The sequence below is a fragment of the Acanthochromis polyacanthus genome, chromosome 2 (assembly GCF_021347895.1).
Source record: "Acanthochromis polyacanthus isolate Apoly-LR-REF ecotype Palm Island chromosome 2, KAUST_Apoly_ChrSc, whole genome shotgun sequence".
Lineage (NCBI taxonomy): Eukaryota > Metazoa > Chordata > Actinopteri > Pomacentridae > Acanthochromis > Acanthochromis polyacanthus.
The window spans coordinates 37,016,112-37,038,928 of NC_067114.1; the positions used below are offsets into that span (position 1 = coordinate 37,016,112).

A 22,817-nucleotide genomic window follows, 5' to 3' on the forward strand; every position below is an offset into this window, starting at 1 on the left:
CTGGTCCTACAACAACCTTAACCACAACTGTTGTTGAAACCACTACGTCAGTGCCAGAAATCACAGTGACCAGCCAAGAATCCACTGTTGTGACATCAACACCTTCTGTGACTACCACAACTACTCAGGCACCTTCAAGTACTACTGTTGGAACCACAACCAAGCCCATTGAGACAACCACCCCTGAAGTAACAACAGTCGAGGTTGGGACAACAACGCCTCCAAAGACAGTCACCACTGGTCCTACAACAACCTTAACCACAACTGTTGTTGAAACCACTACGTCAGTGCCAGAAATCACAGTGACCAGCCAAGAATCCACCGTTGTGACCTCCAAACCTTCTGTGACTACCACAACTACTCAAGCACCTTCAAGTACTACTGTTGGAACCACAACCAAGTCTGTTGAGACAACCACCCCTGAAGGAACAACAGTCCAGGTTGTGACAACAAAACCTCCCAAGATAGTCACCACTGGTCCGACAACAACCTTAACCACAACTGTTGTTGAAACCACTACGTTAGTGCCAGAAATCACAGTGACCAGCCAAGAATCCACTGTTGTGACATCAACACCTTCTGTGACTACCACAACTACTCAGGCACCTTCAAGTACTACTGTTGGAACCACAACCAAGCCCATTGAGACAACCACTCCTGAAGGAACAACAGTCGAGGTTGGGACAACAACGGCCCCAAAGACAGTCACCACTGGTCCTACAACAACCTTAACCACAACTGTTGTTGAAACCACTACGTCAGTGCCAGAAATCACAGTGACCAGCCAAGAATCCACTGTTGTGACATCAACACCTTCTGTGACTACCACAACTACTCAGGCACCTTCAAGTACTACTGTTGGAACCACAACCAAGCCCATTGAGACAACCACCCATCAAGGAACAACTGCTATTGCCCCTATAACACAGACACTACCAGGCAGTACAACTATTTACACAACGAGTGCAACCACACAGCCAGCCACAAACACAACAATCCAGGTTGTGACAACAAAACCTCCCAAGATAGTCACCACTGGTCCGACTACAACCTTAACCACAACTGTTGTTGAAACCACTACGTCAGTGCCAGAAATCACAGTGACCAGCCAAGAATCCACTGTTGTGACATCAACACCTTCTGTGACTACCACAACTACTCAGGCACCTTCAAGTACTACTGTTGGAACCACAACCAAGCCCATTGAGACAACCACTCCTGAAGGAACAACAGTCCAGATTGGGACAACAACGGCTCCAAAGACAGTCACCACTGGTCCTACAACAACCTTAACCACAACTGTTGTTGAAACCACTACGTCAGTGCCCGAAATCACAGTGACCAGCCAAGAATCCACCGTTGTGACCTCCAAACCTTCTGTGACTACCACAACTTCTCAAGCACCTTCAAGTACTACTGTTGGAACCACAACCAAGTCTGTTGAGACAACCACCCCTGAAGGAACAACAGTCCAGGTTGTGACAACAAAACCTCCCAAGATAGTCACCACTGGTCCGACTACAACCTTAACCACAACTGTTGTTGAAACCACTACGTCAGTGCCAGAAATCACAGTGACCAGCCAAGAATCCACTGTTGTGACATCAACACCTTCTGTGACTACCACAACTACTCAGGCACCTTCAAGTACTACTGTTGGAACCACAACCAAGCCCATTGAGACAACCACTCCTGAAGGAACAACAGTCCAGGTTGGGACAACAACGGCCCCAAAGACAGTCACCACTGGTCCTACAACAACCTTAACCACAACTGTTGTTGAAACCACTACGTCAGTGCCAGAAATCACAGTGACCAGCCAAGAATCCACTGTTGTGACATCAACACCTTCTGTGACTACCACAACTACTCAGGCACCTTCAAGTACTACTGTTGGAACCACAACCAAGCCCATTGAGACAACCACTCATGAAGGAACAACAGTCGAGGTTGGGACAACAACGGCCCCAAAGACAGTCACCACTGGTCCGACAACAACCTTAACCACAACTGTTGTTGAAACCACTACGTCAGTGCCAGAAATCACAGTGACCAGCCAAGAATCCACTGTTGTGACATCAACACCTTCTGTGACTACCACAACTACTCAGGCACCTTCAAGTACTACTGTTGGAACCACAACCAAGCCCATTGAGACAACCACTCATGAAGGAACAACAGTCGAGGTTGGGACAACAACGGCCCCAAAGACAGTCACCACTGGTCCTACAACAACCTTAACCACAACTGTTGTTGAAACCACTACGTCAGTGCCAGAAATCACAGTGACCAGCCAAGAATCCACCGTTGTGACCTCCAAACCTTCTGTGACTACCACAACTACTCAAGCACCTTCAAGTACTACTGTTGGAACCACAACCAAGTCTCTTGAGACAACCACCCCTGAAGGAACAACAGTCCAGGTTGTGACAACAAAACCTCCCAAGATAGTCACCACTGGTCCTGCAACAACCTTAACCACAACTGTTGTTGAAACCACTACGTCAGTGCCAGAAATCACAGTGACCAGCCAAGAATCCACTGTTTTGACATCAACACCTTCTGTGACTACCACAACTACTCAGGCACCTTCAAGTACTACTGTTGGAACCACAACCAAGCCCATTGAGACAACCACTCCTGAAGGAACAACAGTCGAGGTTGGGACAACAACGCCTCCAAAGACAGTCACCACTGGTCCTACAACAACCTTAACCACAACTGTTGTTGAAACCACTACGTCAGTGCCCGAAATCACAGTGACCAGCCAAGAATCCACCGTTGTGACCTCCAAACCTTCTGTGACTACCACAACTACTCAAGCACCTTCAAGTACTACTGTTGGAACCACAACCAAGTCTCTTGAGACAACCACCCCTGAAGGAACAACAGTCCAGGTTGTGACAACAAAACCTCCCAAGATAGTCACCACTGGTCCTACAACAACCTTAACCACAACTGTTGTTGAAACCACTACGTCAGTGCCAGAAATCACAGTGACCAGCCAAGAATCCACCGTTGTGACCTCCAAACCTTCTGTGACTACCACAACTACTCAAGCACCTTCAAGTACTACTGTTGGAACCACAACCAAGTCTGTTGAGACAACCACCCCTGAAGGAACAACAGTCCAGGTTGTGACAACAAAACCTCCCAAGATAGTCACCACTGGTCCTACAACAACCTTAACCACAACTGTTGTTGAAACCACTACGTCAGTGCCAGAAATCACAGTGACCAGCCAAGAATCCACCGTTGTGACCTCCAAACCTTCTGTGACTACCACAACTACTCAAGCACCTTCAAGTACTACTGTTGGAACCACAACCAAGTCTGTTGAGACAACCACCCCTGAAGGAACAACAGTCCAGGTTGTGACAACAAAACCTCCCAAGATAGTCACCACTGGTCCTACAACAACCTTAACCACAACTGTTGTTGAAACCACTACGTCAGTGCCAGAAATCACAGTGACCAGCCAAGAATCCACTGTTTTGACATCAACACCTTCTGTGACTACCACAACTACTCAGGCACCTTCAAGTACTACTGTTGGAACCACAACCAAGCCCATTGAGACAACCACTCCTGAAGGAACAACAGTCGAGGTTGGGACAACAACGCCTCCAAAGACAGTCACCACTGGTCCTACAACAACCTTAACCACAACTGTTGTTGAAACCACTACGTCAGTGCCAGAAATCACAGTGACCAGCCAAGAATCCACCGTTGTGACCTCCAAACCTTCTGTGACTACCACAACTACTCAAGCACCTTCAAGTACTACTGTTGGAACCACAACCAAGTCTCTTGAGACAACCACCCCTGAAGGAACAACAGTCCAGGTTGTGACAACAAAACCTCCCAAGATAGTCACCACTGGTCCTACAACAACCTTAACCACAACTGTTGTTGAAACCACTACGTCAGTGCCAGAAATCACAGTGACCAGCCAAGAATCCACCGTTGTGACCTCCAAACCTTCTGTGACTACCACAACTACTCAAGCACCTTCAAGTACTACTGTTGGAACCACAACCAAGTCTGTTGAGACAACCACCCCTGAAGGAACAACAGTCCAGGTTGTGACAACAAAACCTCCCAAGATAGTCACCACTGGTCCTACAACAACCTTAACCACAACTGTTGTTGAAACCACTACGTCAGTGCCAGAAATCACAGTGACCAGCCAAGAATCCACCGTTGTGACCTCCAAACCTTCTGTGACTACCACAACTACTCAAGCACCTTCAAGTACTACTGTTGGAACCACAACCAAGTCTCTTGAGACAACCACCCCTGAAGGAACAACAGTCCAGGTTGTGACAACAAAACCTCCCAAGATAGTCACCACTGGTCCTACAACAACCTTAACCACAACTGTTGTTGAAACCACTACGTCAGTGCCAGAAATCACAGTGACCAGCCAAGAATCCACCGTTGTGACCTCCAAACCTTCTGTGACTACCACAACTACTCAAGCACCTTCAAGTACTACTGTTGGAACCACAACCAGTTCTGTTGAGACAACCACCCCTGAAGGAACAACAGTCCAGGTTGTGACAACAAAACCTCCCAAGATAGTCACCACTGGTCCTACAACAACCTTAACCACAACTGTTGTTGAAACCACTACGTCAGTGCCAGAAATCACAGTGACCAGCCAAGAATCCACCGTTGTGACCTCCAAACCTTCTGTGACTACCACAACAACTCAGGCACCTTCAAGTACTACTGTTGGAACCACAACCAAGTCTCTTGAGACAACCACTCCTGAAGGAACAACAGTCCAGGTTGTGACAACAAAACCTCCCAAGATAGTCACCACTGGTCCTACAACAACCTTAACCACAACTGTTGTTGAAACCACTACGTCAGTGCCAGAAATCACAGTGACCCGCCAAGAATCCACCGTTGTGACCTCCAAACCTTCTGTGACTACCACAACTACTCAGGCACCTTCAAGTACTACTGTTGGAACCACAACCAAGCCCATTGAGACAACCACTCCTGAAGGAACAACAGTCGAGGTTGGGACAACAACGCCTCCAAAGACAGTCACCACTGGTCCTACAACAACCTTAACCACAACTGTTGTTGAAACCACTACGTCAGTGCCAGAAATCACAGTGACCAGCCAAGAATCCACCGTTGTGACCTCCAAACCTTCTGTGACTACCACAACTACTCAAGCACCTTCAAGTACTACTGTTGGAACCACAACCAAGCCTGTTGAGACAACCACTCCTGAAGGAACAACAGTCCAGGTTGTGACAACAAAACCTCCCAAGATAGTCACCACTGGTCCTACAACAACCTTAACCACAACTGTTGTTGAAACCACTACGTCAGTGCCAGAAATCACAGTGACCAGCCAAGAATCCACCGTTGTGACCTCCAAACCTTCTGTGACTACCACAACTACTCAAGCACCTTCAAGTACTACTGTTGGAACCACAACCAAGTCTGTTGAGACAACCACCCCTGAAGGAACAACAGTCCAGGTTGTGACAACAAAACCTCCCAAGATAGTCACCACTGGTCCGACAACAACCTTAACCACAACTGTTGTTGAAACCACTACGTCGGTGCCAGAAATCACAGTGACCAGCCAAGAATCCACTGTTGTGACGTCAACACCTTCTGTGACTACCACAACTACTCAGGCACCTTCAAGTACTATTGTTGGAACCACAACCAAGCCCATTGAGACAACCACCCATCAAGGAACAACTGCTATTGCCCCTATAACACAGACACTACCAGGCAGTACAACTATTTACACAACTAGTGCAACCACACAGCCAGCCACAAACACAACAATCCAGGTTGTGACAACAAAACCTCCCAAGATAGTCACCACTGCTCCGACAACAACCTTAACCACAACTGTTGTTGAAACCACTACGTCAGTGCCAGAAATCACAGTGACCAGCCAAGAATCCACTGTTGTGACATCAACACCTTCTGTGACTACCACAACTACTCAGGCACCTTCAAGTACTACTGTTGGAACCACAACCAAGTCTCTTGAGACAACCACCCCTGAAGGAACAACAGTCCAGGTTGTGACAACAAAACCTCCCAAGATAGTCACCACTGGTCCTACAACAACCTTAACCACAACTGTTGTTGAAACCACTACGTCAGTGCCAGAAATCACAGTGACCAGCCAAGAATCCACCGTTGTGACCTCCAAACCTTCTGTGACTACCACAACTACTCAGGCACCTTCAAGTACTACTGTTGGAACCACAACCAAGCCCATTGAGACAACCACTCCTGAAGGAACAACAGTCCAGGTTGGGACAACAACGGCTCCAAAGACAGTCACCACTGGTCCTACGACAACCTTAACCACAACTGTTGTTGAAACCACTACGTCAGTGCCAGAAATCACAGTGACCAGCCAAGAATCCACCGTTGTGACCTCCAAACCTTCTGTGACTACCACAACTACTCAGGCACCTTCAAGTACTACTGTTGGAACCACAGCCAAGTCTCTTGAGACAACCACCCCTGAAGGAACAACAGTCGAGGTTGGGACAACAACGGCTCCTAAGACAGTCACCACTGGTCCGACAACAACCTTAACCACAACTGTTGTTGAAACCACTACGTCAGTGCCAGAAATCACAGTGACCAGCCAAGAATCCACCGTTGTGACCTCCAAACCTTCTGTGACTACCACAACTACTCAAGCACCTTCAAGTACTACTGTTGGAAGCACAACCAAGTCTGTTGAGACAACCACCCCTGAAGGAACAACAGTCCAGGTTGTGACAACAAAACCTCCCAAGATAGTCACCACTGGTCCTACAACAACCTTAACCACAACTGTTGTTGAAACCACTACGTCAGTGCCAGAAATCACAGTGACCAGCCAAGAATCCACTGTTGCGACATCAACACCTTCTGTGACTACCACAACTACTCAAGCACCTTCAAGTACTACTGTTGGAACCACAACCAAGCCCATTGAGACAACCACTCCTGAAGGAACAACAGTCCAGGTTGGGACAACAACGGCTCCAAAGACAGTCACCACTGGTCCTACAACAACATTAACCACAACGGTTGTTGAAACCACTACGTCAGTGCCAGAAATCACAGTGACCAGCCAAGAATCCACTGTTGTGACATCAACACCTTCTGTGACTACCACAACTACTCAGGCACCTTCAAGTACTACTGTTGGAACCACAACCAAGCCCATTGAGACAACCACTCCTGAAGGAACAACAGTCCAGGTTGGGACAACAACGGCTCCAAAGACAGTCACCACTGGTCCTACGACAACCTTAACCACAACTGTTGTTGAAACCACTACGTCAGTGCCAGAAATCACAGTGACCAGCCAAGAATCCACCGTTGTGACCTCCAAACCTTTTGTGACTACCACAACTACTCAAGCACCTTCAAGTACTACTGTTGGAACCACAGCCAAGTCTCTTGAGACAACCACCCTTGAAGGAACAACAGTCCAGGTTGTGACAACAAAACCTCCAAAGATAGTCACCACTGGTCCTACAACAACCTTAACCACAACTGTTGTTGAAACCACTACGTCAGTGCCAGAAATTACAGTGACCAGCCAAGAATCCACTGTTGTGACATCAACACCTTCTGTGACTACCACAACTACTCAGGCACCTTCAAGTACTACTGTTGGAACCACAACCAAGCCTGTTGAGACAACCACCCCTGAAGGAACAACAGTCCAGATTGGGACAACAAAACCTCCAAAGACAGTCACCACTGGTCCTACAACAACCTCAACCACAACTGTTGTTGAAACCACTACATCAGTGCCAGAAATCACAGTGACCAACCAAACTACAGCCTCAGAAGCAGGTTTCACTACAACAACCTCAGGCACAACTGTTGGTGTAATCACAGGACATTCACAGATACCAACTGTTATTACAAAGCCATCTGTTTTTCACACAACAGAAATTTTGGCTACTACTGTAGTTACAGGCACAACAGCCAGAGGAACAACTGCTATTGGTCCTGTAACGCAGACACTTACAGGCAGCACAACAGTTTACACAAGTATTGCAACCACACAACCAGCCAGATCCACAGTTGTTTCTACATCACGGTTTCCCACAGCCTCCACATCATGTGTTTGCATTGTCAACGGAACTTCACATCGCCCTGGTAGGTCATTTTTCATTGTCACCATCATCCTCTGTCTCATTTTTTTTATCATCAACACAAGATATTCAGAAATCCTTCATATTTATTTTTTAGAGTATAATTGTAATGTAAAATTTTCAATACCTTTTTTTCTTTTTGTTTTAGCTTCCAATGTTTAAGCTCGTTGGCAATGTTTATGTCCCTTTCATATCAATTTTCACCCCCTGCAGCATTTTTTCCATTAATTTTTATGCAAGTTTCATGCATACTTTAATACAGTACAGCTAACATCACTTACATTACCACTAGAATGCATACAATATCTACCATATACAGTACAGTATTTACTGTAATACAGTTGGCTAAATTGTAAATCCTTATGAAGGAATAAGCATCAACTAAATAGTTCTAGAACTGATATCTGAAATCCTGTAGATAAGACTCAGTCCTACATTGAGCTCAAGCACAAAATTTTGTCATCCCCAGAACATAATATGTTAATGTATCATCAAGTACACTGTTGAAAAGGTAATGCGTTTACATTTTAATTAATATGAGTTGTGTAAGGCATTGTAATTCCCAAAACTGTAATTTTATTATTGTAGTTGTTTACAGTAAAACTATGTAATTGCTCTACATGAATATGATTTGTTTCTAGCTCTATGAAGGCTATCTTTGTGTATGTGCAGCAGGGTAGAGGAGATAAAGTCAACAGCAACATGCCAGCAAATGAAATACTGCAGAAATGTGATTGTTTTTAAAAAAAATTCAAGCGCTGACAGGGGAACCTTTACTAGCAGTGATGCATGCACTAACTGGATTTCAGAGCAGGACACTATGGTGAAAAGACATTGTGTGTATAAGAACTATCTAATACAAGTATTTTAGAATAGAAAATTAACAATTAACATTACTTTCATACTTTGTAGTACAAAGGCTACAAGTTTTCATGAAGGAAAAAGGACCATTTTCTTGATTTATTAAATTACGCTTTTAAATTAGTCATTGTGCTTGCCATTTAATAATGTGTTCTTTCAAATGCTTTCAAATTCATGAATTTTGCTTCTTTTTTGTCAGTGAAGCATGCCAAAGTAACACATAATATCAGGTATAGACATAAACATTTAACACAGCAAGCAACAACATTCACTATTCCCCAGACCCAGACAGTGAAAAGGCCAGAACATTGACTAGAGGTTTAGATACATGTGGGTAAGCTCAGTGGGTGACCATTTACTGCAGCTGCAAGTTCACATAAACTCAGTGGTTAAATTTTAATGTTGATGCATTTTAAAGGTCAGGTAAGGATGAAGGTAGGGAAAATAGTTATGTGGGTAAGGGTTAGAGTAACTTTCCAGTTCATGAATGTAGATTAGTGCACTGTCCTCTGAGGAGAGAGAGAGAGTGTGAGCTTGAAACGGGAGAATGAATAGATATGGCAAAAAAATTATTATAGTATTGATAATCAAACTAAGTGAATTAAATAAAAATATCAAAATAAAAAACAATAAAATCAAATGTTGAAATGGTAATACTAATGTCAATAAATGCAATCTTTCATATGTAATAATTAGTTGTGATTGTTAACAGTATAAACAGCACTTACAACAGTGCCAACATACGTAATTACCATGTAATAAACAGAAAAACATATTAATAAAATAAAATCAAAGAAAGTAATGAAGCCTTACTAAATTAAGGTAATTTGTAATCATTATATATATTTATTAATTGGCTAAATTAATTTAGTGAAGTTAGTTTGTTAAATGAGTGACGGGTTCCTGATGAAACAATTTGAAGCAACTGCTCTATCCACCAGTCTCCCTTTCCAAAGTCAGGGGTGTTAGTCACTAGGCTATTACAGTCCCAACATCATACACAGTTGCTGGAAAATAGTACCTTAGACGTTATTGGTTTTCTCACCATTGCTTATGGTTTATGAATCAGTAATATATTGAATTTGTGTCATAAACATTTATCAATTATCTGTTTTTTTCACAGGGGATTTGGTGTACAACGTCACTGATGGCTTCGGATGGTGTTTCACTGCATATTGCAATGCGTCTTGTAAAGTTCAAACAAAATCCAGCCCATGTCATCCAACACCAATACCCACCACTACTGCGCATTCTGCTACAACAGTGTTCAGCACCACGACACAGGCCACAATTTCAAGCTCAATTCCTCTGACCACAGCTTTGCCTAACTCTACTTCCATTACATCAGAAACTACATCAACTACGCTTGACTGCAATGATGTGTATCCACCAAGAAAGGTGTGGTAAAAGATAAAACTCATTTTTAGTCATGGTGGGGTTTCGGAAAGAGTTGGAAGATTTTATTTAGTTTCAGAAATTGGGGAGTTTTCTGGTTAACTGTGTTACACCTCTAGTTTAGTATTGGCACAGAGAGCAAAGCCAAACCAGGAGACTCACATTTTCATGTGGCAGACTGAGATTATTATTCAACTGTGAATGATTACAGATTTTTCAACTGTAATCATGGCACCAAATGAGTTGATTTATCGGTAGACAGCCTGGAACACTTGTTTTCTTACAATTGTGTGTTTGGTGAAAACACCCAATGAAACTCTCCGCATGATTACCAAGCCATCAATACATTATGATGAGGAAAACCTTGTCTTTAAAGGGGATCAAAGCAGCTAATGTGATTGATCATGATGATGTATGATAGTTTATTATTTCTGGTCCACCTTCCTGTGCCAATGAATTCATGGAAATACAGTTGAATTGCACTTTATTGTACCCTTGATTTATTACTTCTCTATCCCCATTCAGAATGGACAGTCCTGGACAGTAAATAACTGCACCACAGCTACGTGCACCAATGGCAAGATCACAGAGGCAAAGGCTGTTTGTCCTTCCTCGCCTATACCCATCTGTTCCAATGGACGCAACGTTTCCAAGGTTTATGATGATAATGGATGTTGCTTTCACTATGAATGTGAATGTAAGTTATTCATGCACTCTTTCATATATAACATACATTCAAACATACCACATTTTTGGAGAGAATCTTGTCAAGATGCTAATCACAATTTCACTATAGATTTGTAATTAAAAATGTAGTTAAGCACTTTTTCAATGCAAAAAAAATGTATGTATGATTTTAGCATTACATTTACGTTTAAAACACTAACCAAAACTCCCTTTCAACGTACAGCTTGCATTACATTTATCATTAATTGTGTTTATTAATTATGGTTCACTTGCTTCTGGTACAATTTATGACTGGAATAGTGCTAATAATAGAAATGTTTGTTTTGTATTTGGGTCTACATGTACATTGAAAACAGAGTAACATATAAAATGCTATCACATATACATTTCAACCCGTAGAGATGCAATCATGCTTGCAGCATCTGTGCAAAATATGACACTGTTTTCATATAGTACAGTGTAATCTATATATACTTCATCTAAATGCAGTTACGATTGCACATTTGCTTTCATGATTAAATAGCCATTAGTGGAAAAAAGGCCATTTTCTGACAGCTAATGTGAGACAATCATTTCATGTTGACATTAAATAGTTTAAGTAGTTAATAATTCATTTCATGCTTCCATATCAATTCAAGCAATTCTGTAATAGATACTAACTGCTAACAAAAGTCCCTTTCAGATTTGCACTCCACTGCACTAATCTGACAACAGTTTAACGTGTCAATTTCATGTCTGGAAAAATGTAAATGTCTAAAATAATAAAACAGACTTGAAAAGCATGCATCAGTGATACCCTCACAAGACTTTAACAGGAGCTCAAGTTTTGTTTTTTTTGCTTCCAGCTGTTTTAGGACTATTTCCTCCATGTAAATGAAATACCTGCAGCATGAGACAGCAGCAGGATCAATATGAGCATCTCTAAAGAGAACAACAGCCCTTGTAACCTCATTAAATTCTTAGAATTATAAATGATCTCAGAATAATTATGGAGAGCGAATCAGTATAGGCCAGGGTCCAATGGCCAGACACCCTTGGTAGCTACTTGTCATCACATCAGCCTGGTGAGCACACAGAATCACAGTGTAGTTAGCCACTTCCAGCTGTTTAGGACTATTACCTCTGCATTTATTAGAGACTTGCAGCATCAGACAGCAGCAGGATCCATGCAAGCATCTCCAAAGAGAGAGCTGCATATATTGATGCAAGGAGCAACAGCAGAAACACCATTAATTAGTTAAAATTACAATTATCCTTGACAAAAAAAAAGATCAACATCTAAGTCACCTCAAACAGGTGAGCAATCTCACAGTGTCACAGTTCATCAGCATCAGTTAAACATTTGATTACATCACGGCCTTCCTCAGGTTAAGTTTTGAACAGTTTATTTGCACAGTTTAATATTCTGCTCTTAGTGAAGATTTAGTCCGTTGTTGCATTATTATGCCTTATACACCACTTGGTGTGTTATCTACTCTTGGGATGCCGGATATCACATGCGTACTGCGGCACTCTCCAGCAACGTGAAGGTGTGTCTGAATGAAGACGTAAGGAACTTTAACGAAAAAGTGACCTTTGTCCAAATAACAGAACGCCATCTTTAACAGATTTGATGACATCAGCAATATTCCATATCTCGTGTCTGAAAAATGCTAAGCATTACCATCTTGGTAGACATGATTATGTTTTCTGCCTATTTCAGTTCTTAGTTCTAATTTCCATGCATGCGTCTTTTAATCCTGCAGGTGTGTGCAGTGTCTGGGGTGGATCCCACTACATAACTTTTGATGGAACATCATACAGTTTCAACGAGAACTGCTCTTACCACTTGGTCAAAGAAATTATTTCTAAATATAATTTAAGTATTATAGTAAACAACCATTACTGTGATTCTTCAAACAGCACATTCTGTCCCAAAGCTCTCATTGTTACATACCAGTCCTACAAGGTTGTTTTGACTCAGTCGAAGACTTCAGGAACAGAAGCCAATGTGGTAAGCAATGACGTACACTGACAACGACAGTTGTTTTTGCGTGACCATATCAGTATATCACTGACGGTACTCACTGACTAAAGTAGTGCAATGCAACTGATGTTTTTGTTTCACAGTCTTCTGTAATCTGTCTTGTTTGCTTCTCCTGCAGGTATATATCAATCAGAAGCGTATCTATCCTGCATATAGCAATGCTGACCTGCGCCTCACTAGCACAGATATGGTGATCACACTGGAAATAGAGGCAATCAACGCAAAAGTAATTTATAGGGGATCCTCATTTAGCATTGACCTTCCTTATTCCCTCTTTGAAGGAAACACCGAGGGACAGTGTGGTAAGCTACCAGAACCCTTATCCTGTTTCCTGTAGCCCTAATCAGTGAATTAGTTAGCTAAATCATGGGGTCAACTGGGTTAGAAACAAATCACCTCCACTTGTAACCAAAGGGTATTTAAGAGCTCTGTTTAAGAGTCTGTTGTACCTACTTTTAGGAATTGTAGCCCATTCCTCAGTTCACTAATATTCCTTTATTTCTTTGCTGCCACTGATTTTGAAAATGCCCACCACTGCTAAGTGTATGTACCTGGATCTTGTCCTCAGTGACCCTTTTCACCCCTCCTAGACACACACTGAACAGAACACACACATACACAGATATACATCCCTTGTCACACTGCTGTATTGTCATGATGCATGGGCTTGGGCTTTTTCACTGTTTGTTTCTCACATTTAATTGTACACCTGGCACAGAAATTCTTCAGCTGATCAACCAATGTGTTCAGAGAGTTCATTCATGTATGAGTTTGTTTGTCTTCATTCTGCTGTGTCTCCTGTACTAGGGACCTGCGACAACTCCCAGGTCAATGAATGCCGTTCTCCAAATGGCCAGGTGGAAAGCTGCTCAGAGTCTGCAGGTCAGTGGAAAGTCCCGGGTACATCCTGTGTAACCCCCACAAGCCCACCAGTGACTACATCAGCACCCAGGACCTCTTCAGAACCGCTACACTCAACAACAGAGCACGTTTGCCAATCTGACATTTGTGATCTCCTCACCAGCAGGTAAGGGAAACCACAAAATATTCCAAAACTTTATTTTCCCCCTGTGTGTAGTTTCTCAGTTGTCCAGGTCCTCATCCAAGTTTCACATGAAACATTTTCAAAAGCTAAAAAAGAAGTCCAGTGGCCTACTACTTAAAGTTTAGGATTTATTCCACTTATTTCTCTTATTATCATTAATTTGTTTATTGTTGTAACACACTGGAGTGTACCTTTGTGGAATAACTGTAATTTTCAAATGTTTTTGTTGAGATGACACAACCTGCATGGTGAAGTCACTTGCCTTTTTTTTTCTGGTCCTTTTTGTTGTTGAACTTTTTTTTTTTTTTTTTTTTGAGCCTTTTTTCTTTCCAACATCCTAGCATGTCTCAGGTAAACCGTGCATCACCCCAACAAAATGTCAGGACATTGTGGTATTTTTCCAGCTCTGGATGTGATACAACTTGAAGCAGTAGAACATCTCTGCCACCAACATGTTTGTTGATGAAAACCATAGGTGTATCTGTTTTGCATGATATTGGTCATACACCGATCAGTCACAGCATTCTGACCACTGACAGGTGAAGTGAATAATATCGATCATCTTGTTATAATACAATGTTCTGCTGGGAAACCTTGAGTCCTGACATTCATGTGGGTGTTGGACATGTACCACCCAGCTAAGCATTTGCAGGTCAAGCAACCTCCCACGGTAACAGCAGTCTTCGATGCCAGTTGCCACCCTCAGCAGAGCAATGCACCTCCACACACCACAAAAACTGCTCAGGAGTGGCCCGGGGAACACGACAGAGCTAAAGTGTTCACCTGGGTTCCACGCTCCCCAGATTCCAAATTCAAATCTTATTCAGCATATGTGGGATGTGCCAGGATAAATCTGATCTAGGTAGGTCCCACCCTGCAGCCCACAGGACCCACAGAATTCACTGCCACCACATCCCACTGGGTCAGAGGAATTTTAGCAGCAAAGGAGACCAACACAATATTAGACAGGTGGTCAAAATGTTATGCCTGATCAGTCTATGTTTTCTGCTGTTTTCATGATTTAGAGACCTCCTAAGAGCCTGCTTTCTTTGACTCTATAAGAGCATACACAGGGTGCTCAGAAAGAGTTGAAACTGTGATGAGAGGGGACATTTTAAAAATTTCCATGCTATTTACACCAAGCGACCTGAGAAATTTTTAGAAATTGCAAAGTGGTTAAGTCTATGAGTTCAATGCAGCATCACTACTAAGTATGGCCTCAAAATATACTGTATTACTTAATCACACAAAACCTAACCATTTGTGCTATGAAGTTATTGCTTGCTATGGCCCTCTTTTAAATGATCTTAGATGATGTTTACATTCTTCCTGTCACCATGTGCATGCAGAGTTGTCTGATAATGTCTATACTAATACGCTGTCATGGCCTATATGTCCCCTCTCTAGTGTATTCGCATCGTGCAATGCAGTCATATCCCCAGCATCATTTGTGAAGGCCTGTTTGTCTGACGCTTGCAACAGCGGCAATAACACTTGCTCCAGCCTAGAGTCCTATGCCACTGAGTGCTCTAATGCTGGAGTCTGTGTTGACTGGAGGAACGCTACCAACGGGCTGTGTGGTGAGATGCAAAGTCAACAGTGTGCACAATACTTCAGTGTTTGGAGTTCTGAGAAATGTATAATAAATATATTTCCATCTTACAGAGCACAAGTGTCCAGGCAATAAAGTGTACATGGCATGTGGCCCCTCTGTAGAGCCAACATGCAGTAGCAGGTAAAGACTACTTCAGTCAGTGTGATTTGTTCCAGTTTTGTTTTAGCTGGCTTAACATTTACACACCACTACTGAGCACTGAATGATAATATGCTTAAAGTTGCTAGCGGAGGTTGTGTTATTTCTAATTAGTGTGTGAGATCTCCAGCTTTGATTCAAGTGGATTTTCATACAGTAAATACTTAAATAGAAAACTGTCATAAACATAGATATGAGTTTGTATAATTCTGCATCATAGGTAAAGTGTCACACCACTGAAGTAACCAGCACTTCTATTTCTCACATCAGATACAACCAGAAGTTCCAAGCATATAGCAACACATCCACTCAGGAGGGTTGTTTCTGTCCTAATGGAACCATCTTATTCAACACAGTGTATGACACATGTGTTACCTCCTGTGGTAAGCGGTCAGAGATGGCGTTGACAACTTTGTCTCTTAGGGTAATGAAACAGTTTCACAAAAACAGCTGCCGCGCCTATCTACAACCACTTCTCTGTGTTTGAATTTCAGATTGTGTTGGCCCTGATGGAACACCCAGAGAGGTGAGAAGTCTGCCTGACACATGTCATTATGTTCACTCAAAAAGCAAGTGTTCTGTGTCTGAGCTGGTTTGTTTCACTTAACTAGCCTGGTGAAACATGGACGAGTGGCTGCAATATCTGTGAGTGCAACCAGGATTCCATGAGCGTCCAGTGTCAGCCTGTTCAGTGCCCATCGGTGCACAGCCCCAACTGCAGCGAGCCCGGACAGCAGCTGGTCAACACAACAGGCAGCTGCTGCACAACACAGTCATGTGGTGAGTTGCAATGTCAGAGAACTGGATGTAAAACTGTCACGCTGATGATTACACAGAATTAGTTACAAAGATTTATCCACCAGATGTATTTTTACAGAACGGGTGTAGATCTTTGAATCACAGCCCATTGTGACTTGATATTAGCATGTGGCATGCATCTGGATAAACAGCAACCTAAGTGCAAGATCTGTCAAACCACATTAGTAATGTAATTATTTGACCCTCCTGTTGTCCTGCGGGTTAAATTGACCCGTTTTAAAAATGTGGGGAAAAAAATATATTTTCACAGTGAAAACTTCCACATTGTCAAAAATTTAGGAAATTTTTGAAATTTTTTTGGCCAAAAAAACTAATTAAAAAATGTTTAAGAACATTCAGAAAAAAATCAACCAAAATCCAATGTATTTCGCTGTCAAATTTGGGGATTTTTTTATTTAAAAAATAAATCTTTTGAGGGAAACTTTTCAGGAATTTTCTTCCTGAAGATTTTGAAATTTCTTATAAATTTGGGGAAATTTATTCTGAATTTTTGGACTTATCAGACAAGGCAACAACATTTTTTGGTAAGGACAACATTAAGGTTAACATTTTGGCAAATACAGCTATTTGCTTTTCCGTTTAGAACCAGGTTAGCTGTTACCAAGTTTCCAGTGTTTATGCTAAGTTAGGGTACCACAGTCTTCAATGACATTTTACCCCAGAGCTTTTGCAACTCTGGCTCTTTACTTAACATGTAGACATGAGAATGACATTCTCCTGCTTCAACAATTAACTCAAACTGTTTACAGCGTGCATGAATGGATCTTCAAAAAAAAAAAAAAAAAACTATACTGCATAATTATTGTCACTGAATAAGTACCTTTTGTCTGGAACTTTTTACTGCTGTAAGCTCAGTTGTAATTCATAGTATGTTACAGGAAGTTCCTGGGCTAACAGTGCTCATAGAGCCCTGATTAGTAGTGATGTGGACACAAACGTTCAGACCAGCAAGAGAAGACACTGAAGATAATCTGAATCAGCACAGTAATGTGATTGCTTAGTGAAGTAGAAATGGATTTTTAATTTCAGTCACCACTATATTTCTCAAAAAACAGAGCATTTGATCCAGACATGCCTGCCTGTCAGAAGGCCCCTCATCTAGTGCTTCATCTGACATACAGCACAAGTAAAGACAAAGACATTGCTTCCTTTAACGCTGCTTCAGTGAAGCTGCTCAATGATCACTAGATCAAACTGATTGTACGACACAGCCAGGGGAAACTACAACGGGGAAAGACAGGGAATCCAAAAACATACAGGAGCACAACTGAGTCCAAGAGGGGGAATCCACAAAGGGGGGAAGCAGAAGAGTCCATAAACTGAAGCAGTCCAGAGGTGGTAGGTTTGCTGGGGAACAGAATCAATGATCCGACAGAGACTGAGCAACTGAGTGGGGTTTAAATAGTGGAGAGTTCATAGACAGGTGAGCTGAGTTCAGTGATTACTGCAGCTGACAGTCATTCGGGTAATCAGCTGGCAGAGTGAAGGTAGAGCAAGAGGGCGAGTGACTGGGTGAAAGAGAGAGGAGGGAGAGATGACAGACAGAGGGAGCCAAAGAAAGACAAGTCAAAACACACAGAGATGAGCAATAATGGGGAAAAGAAGGAAAAAGGAGGAAGAAGGGCAGGAGCTGGAGTAGGATCATAACAAAATTAGGCATATCTCCACATTCACATAATTACCCAATCCATTTGTCTCCAACAGAATGCAATGTAAGCCTGTGTCCCGCTCCTATCACCTGCCCGCTGGGCTTCCAGCTCAACGTCACGGCGAACACCACCTGCTGCCAGTCCTATGAATGTGGTATGAAACTTTAATCAATCACCCTATCCTATCTGCTAGTGCAAGAAATGGAATTCAGAGCTATATTCCTGAAGAAACAAATGCACAAAGAGCTTGTAAGATGGCTCTTCTTAAGGAACAGGCTTTTTTGTGCATTCCAGTTATCTGAAAGTCAAATGCACCGTACTGTAAGTCACACATATCTGTATAGGTGTCTACATCTGAATATTTAAATCCTTTTTTTAATGGAGGGAAAATTTTTACCTGAAGGTTAGAAGCAGCAACACACCTCAGACACTCCTTTCTCTTTCACACCTATGAATGCTTTCTGCCCTGTGTACGTGTTTGTTCTTGCTCGTCATGCACAGACTGAACAAGATAATCATACATGGGAATAATATCAGAGGCATATATTTTGTTGATGCCTTTTCTGTTAATGGAAAGGTAGTGTCAGTAGGAAAAACATGTTGACCAGGTTTTAACCAACCAATGCAGGCTGGAAAGACAGAAAGGTAATCTGTAAATGCGTTCATACTTACACTGACAGAAGATCGATATCAGATTGTTTGTGGGCAATCACAGATTAGTCTGTTACAACACCTCTACAATATAGATAATAGATTAGTGTCAGTATTTATGTCAGTGCCAGTGTTATACTAAGTCATGTCTCGTTTTGCTTTCCGCAGTTCCTAAGGGTGTATGCGTCTACAACATGACAGAGTACAAGGTAACCACACCGTCACTACACAGTAACATAGTAGTATACAGTAGAATAGTGATCAAAGTCCCAAAGCATCAGCGGCTGACATAACCATTCAAAATCATTAAGTGTTAATGGTAATATGCATGTATGTCATGATGTTATTTTGCTTAATACATTACAAAGGGTGTAATTGTCCTGAACAATATCTGTAATTACCTTTGTCTTCATTTGTTCTTGTCCGACCAAAACAACTAAATAGACACGTAAAGAAATATTCAGAAGAATTCAAAAGTAAAATACAGTATGACCTACTGTCAAACTTCTTATTTCTACCTCTTGGTTTTTAGTGTGAATGTGAAACAGTCTGGAACTACATCTAGCTCAAAATAAATGAAGTGCAGGTTTGAATTCTCCCTTAGAATACTTGATTGATTATTAGTACTAATACATGACTTATAATTCTATAGCCTGGTGCCAAGATACCAACATCAGAAACACCGTTGGAAGTTCCATCAGTGACGGGAAGAACAACAGCGCTGTCACTGGAACAAGAGAGTGCAGAAGCAACACTGAAAGCTCCATCAAATGGGTCTTTCACACCTGGGCCTTGCATGGACTGCTCCTGTGGCTCTGACATGGATCCCACAACCAGTCTGAACATCATTACCTGCAAACCTGTTGTCTGCAACACAAGCTGTTCTGAGGTGAGATCACTTACAGGACATGCCGCCAAACAAACATCGCAACCTCTGACTCGAATGGACTCTCTGTTGTGGGAAACATGTAATGTGATATACTGGATGGATGGATGGATGGATGGATGGATGGATGGATGGATGGATGGATGGATGGATGGATGGCTGGACCTCCTAAAGTCCACAGCCATTTCCTTTTTCTTGGTCACATTTAGAATGAGGTAGTTATCATTAGTTGAAAAATTGCTGAAGTTAGATAATCCATCATTCTTCTTTTGTCTTGTACGCATACTATTTTAGATGGGTTTACATTATTCCTACTTTATATTTGTTTATGCTTTTCCTTTCACTATGTTTTTTTTTTGCCCGTATTCTAAGAGCTAAACTGGAATCTTTCACAGCACTGAACAATAGTAGAGGAGATTTATCTTTATTTCTAAAGCTCCAACTTTTTAAAAAGTTACATCACACAGATGCCCTGACAGCTAAAAGCCCCAGTGCCATAACACAGCAAAATAATACATTTTGAAGAGTAAACTAAAAGATACTCCAAACAAGAGATAAATATTGACCAATAACATCACAGCACACTGAAGTGCAGACACATTGCACACTTCATTTTCGTACAAAAGAAAAGATGTGTATTTCTTGTTTCTTATGTCCCTGTTACTCTGTCTCAAGGGTTACGAATACCAGACTGCTGCTGGAAAATGCTGTGGGGCGTGTGTCCAGAAGAGCTGTATTTTCACATCTGGCAACCTGACAGTACATGTCATTGAGGTCGGTATTGGAATTTTGTGTTGTTTCCTTATATTTAATAGGCGTAAAAATGAGAAAAAGGACATTGGGTGTGGCAATATCCCTTCAACAAATGCACTTTTTTTTTTACCAGCTAACAATTAAAAAATGAACTCAATAGTTTCCTCTTTTTTTTTACATTTTTGAAAAGTATAAAAATACCAGAAGCTGTTTAATACACCCACATTTAAATACATTCATGCTTTTTTTTGTATTCCTGAAATATAATATCAACGGGGTTGCTTTTAGGAGTCAGAAATAATGACTGTCTAGTTGAGTAGCTGGCAAAGCTCTGTTCTTTATGTTGGTACAGGTCAACAGCACTTATGTACCCCCTGCTGATAAGTGCGTGCAGTATACCTGTGAGAAGATCAATGGACAGCTGATCACAAAGGAAAGCAAAACCACCTGTCCTCCCTTCAACCCCCTGGACTGTGAACCTGTAAGTTCTTTAAATCTCTATCCTCGCCTACTGCTTCAACACATACTGCCCAATGTCTAACACATTATTTGAATTATGTGTTTCTCCTCCAGGGCACTGAATCAACTGATGCCAATGGATGCTGCCAGACCTGTGAGTTATTTCTATAAGAATTCAATCATTCATGCATTTAAGCACAGAAAGTGTACAAGAGGACAAACCCATGTGTTGTGTGTTCCAGGCAAGGTCCAGAGTGTCTGTGAGGTCCAGAGTAAGCAGACCGTCATTGAGGTGAACGGCTGCAAGAGCACACAAGCGGTCAACATCACATCCTGTGCCGGGCATTGTGGAAGTTCATCTGTGTAAGTCTGCCGGCACTGTTATAAGAACGCTTAGTTTTGAGGTTCAGTTGTCTCAGGTGGAATTCAGTTTTCTAATGCAAGAAAAATTCTCAAGGTGGCTGTTAGTGCTGGGTGACAAACACACAGCCACTATGCCTGCTAAAGTTCAGGATTCAGGAGTTTTATGACATGTGGACTGATACTCACTGTAGCCCTTAGAGATGTTGCCAATGTTTGGACAAAGAAGGGAGAGGTGTATAACCCAAAGAACAATATCCCCACAGTGAATGGGAGCATAATGCTGTGGAGATGCAGTCTGAACAGGGAATCTAGTCAGGGTGGAAGGACTTGTGAAGAAAGGAATAATATAAGAAGATTTTGAAAGAAACTCTCAAACAGTCAGCGGCAAAACAAGGTCTGGTCCGCTGTTTTGTCTTTTCTCACGACAGCAACCCGAACCATTTTTTGCTACTGGTGAAGAATTACCTCCAGAAGGCTAAATGTTATTGGCAGCCCGGCACAAAGCCCTGACTTGCTCTCATAGAAAATCTTTAGGGGAATCTAAAGACCAGGGTCCATCTGGAGTAGCTTGGTAAAATGGGCTGGGGTTCCTCAGGAAATGTTCCTGAAACTTGCTGAAAACTACACTGAACCACTGCAAGCTGTTATCCAGCAATATGAATACACAATTTAGTATTAGCATCAGGAGACCTAATGATTCTGACTTTGGTATGCTTTCAGTTTTGTGAAATGTTTTTTGTTGCAAAGTAAAATTTACTAAAACATAAGCTTCCAAAATTAAACTTTGACTAGAAATGCTGATAGAAATCCACTGTCGTTTCTGTTTTATTTTGTTCAACTGTACACCCTCATGTTTGTCTCACTGTTGATAAGTTACTGTTACCAGTAAACAGGATAAGAGCTGTCAACTGTGTGTGTTTGTGCAGGTATTCCGCAGCAGCAAACACCATGATACATCAATGCGAGTGTTGCCAGGAGGCAAGCACTCGTCAGATGCAGGTGGAGCTAACCTGCAGCAATGGATCCAAACTCCAGCACACCTACACCCAGGTGCAGACGTGCAGCTGCAGCAAAGCAGAATGTGGAGCGGGAACAACGTCCAAGCCACAGCACCGCAGGAGACGCTGATTAGTTACTTGATGCTTTTATGCTAGACCAGGTGGAACTTTAGGTATTCTTCATTTTGTCAGCTTTCACTATTTATAGCCAAACATGTTCTCCTTTTCAGTGTCAGACCACTTTGATATAAACTTTCTTCAGCTTTTTTGGTGATGATCCTTATTAAAATATTTCTGCAATACAAATGACTGC

The 22,817-nt window shown here is 42.1% G+C and overlaps 1 protein-coding gene and 1 long non-coding RNA gene across 3 annotated transcripts; one reads left to right on the plus strand and one right to left on the minus strand.

Annotated features, from left to right (window-relative positions):
- Positions 1 to 815: 815 nt before the first annotated feature.
- LOC110963996 (intestinal mucin-like protein) lies at positions 816 to 22,810 on the plus strand (the record flags this gene model as incomplete). Its single annotated transcript, XM_051944880.1, has 20 exons — positions 816 to 1,001; positions 6,777 to 8,163; positions 10,144 to 10,418; positions 10,941 to 11,112; positions 12,848 to 13,095; positions 13,247 to 13,430; positions 13,936 to 14,155; positions 15,581 to 15,753; positions 15,839 to 15,908; positions 16,197 to 16,309; positions 16,421 to 16,452; positions 16,538 to 16,706; positions 18,450 to 18,548; positions 19,214 to 19,254; positions 19,698 to 19,934; positions 20,607 to 20,705; positions 21,037 to 21,165; positions 21,258 to 21,297; positions 21,386 to 21,506; positions 22,433 to 22,810. Coding segments are annotated over 20 exons (4,197 nt in total), but the record flags the coding sequence as incomplete, so codon positions are not given.
- On the minus strand, positions 3,304 to 6,195 carry LOC127531502 (uncharacterized). 2 transcript variants are annotated; one of them, XR_007938597.1, is made up of 3 exons: positions 5,995 to 6,195; positions 5,081 to 5,196; positions 3,304 to 3,421 (listed from the first exon to the last, which is right to left on the minus strand). It is a non-coding gene; the product is annotated as an uncharacterized LOC127531502 (long non-coding RNA). The 2 variants fall into 2 exon arrangements; XR_007938595.1 differs by lacking the exon at positions 3,304 to 3,421 and adding an exon at positions 4,726 to 4,843.
- Positions 22,811 to 22,817: the final 7 nt, after the last annotated feature.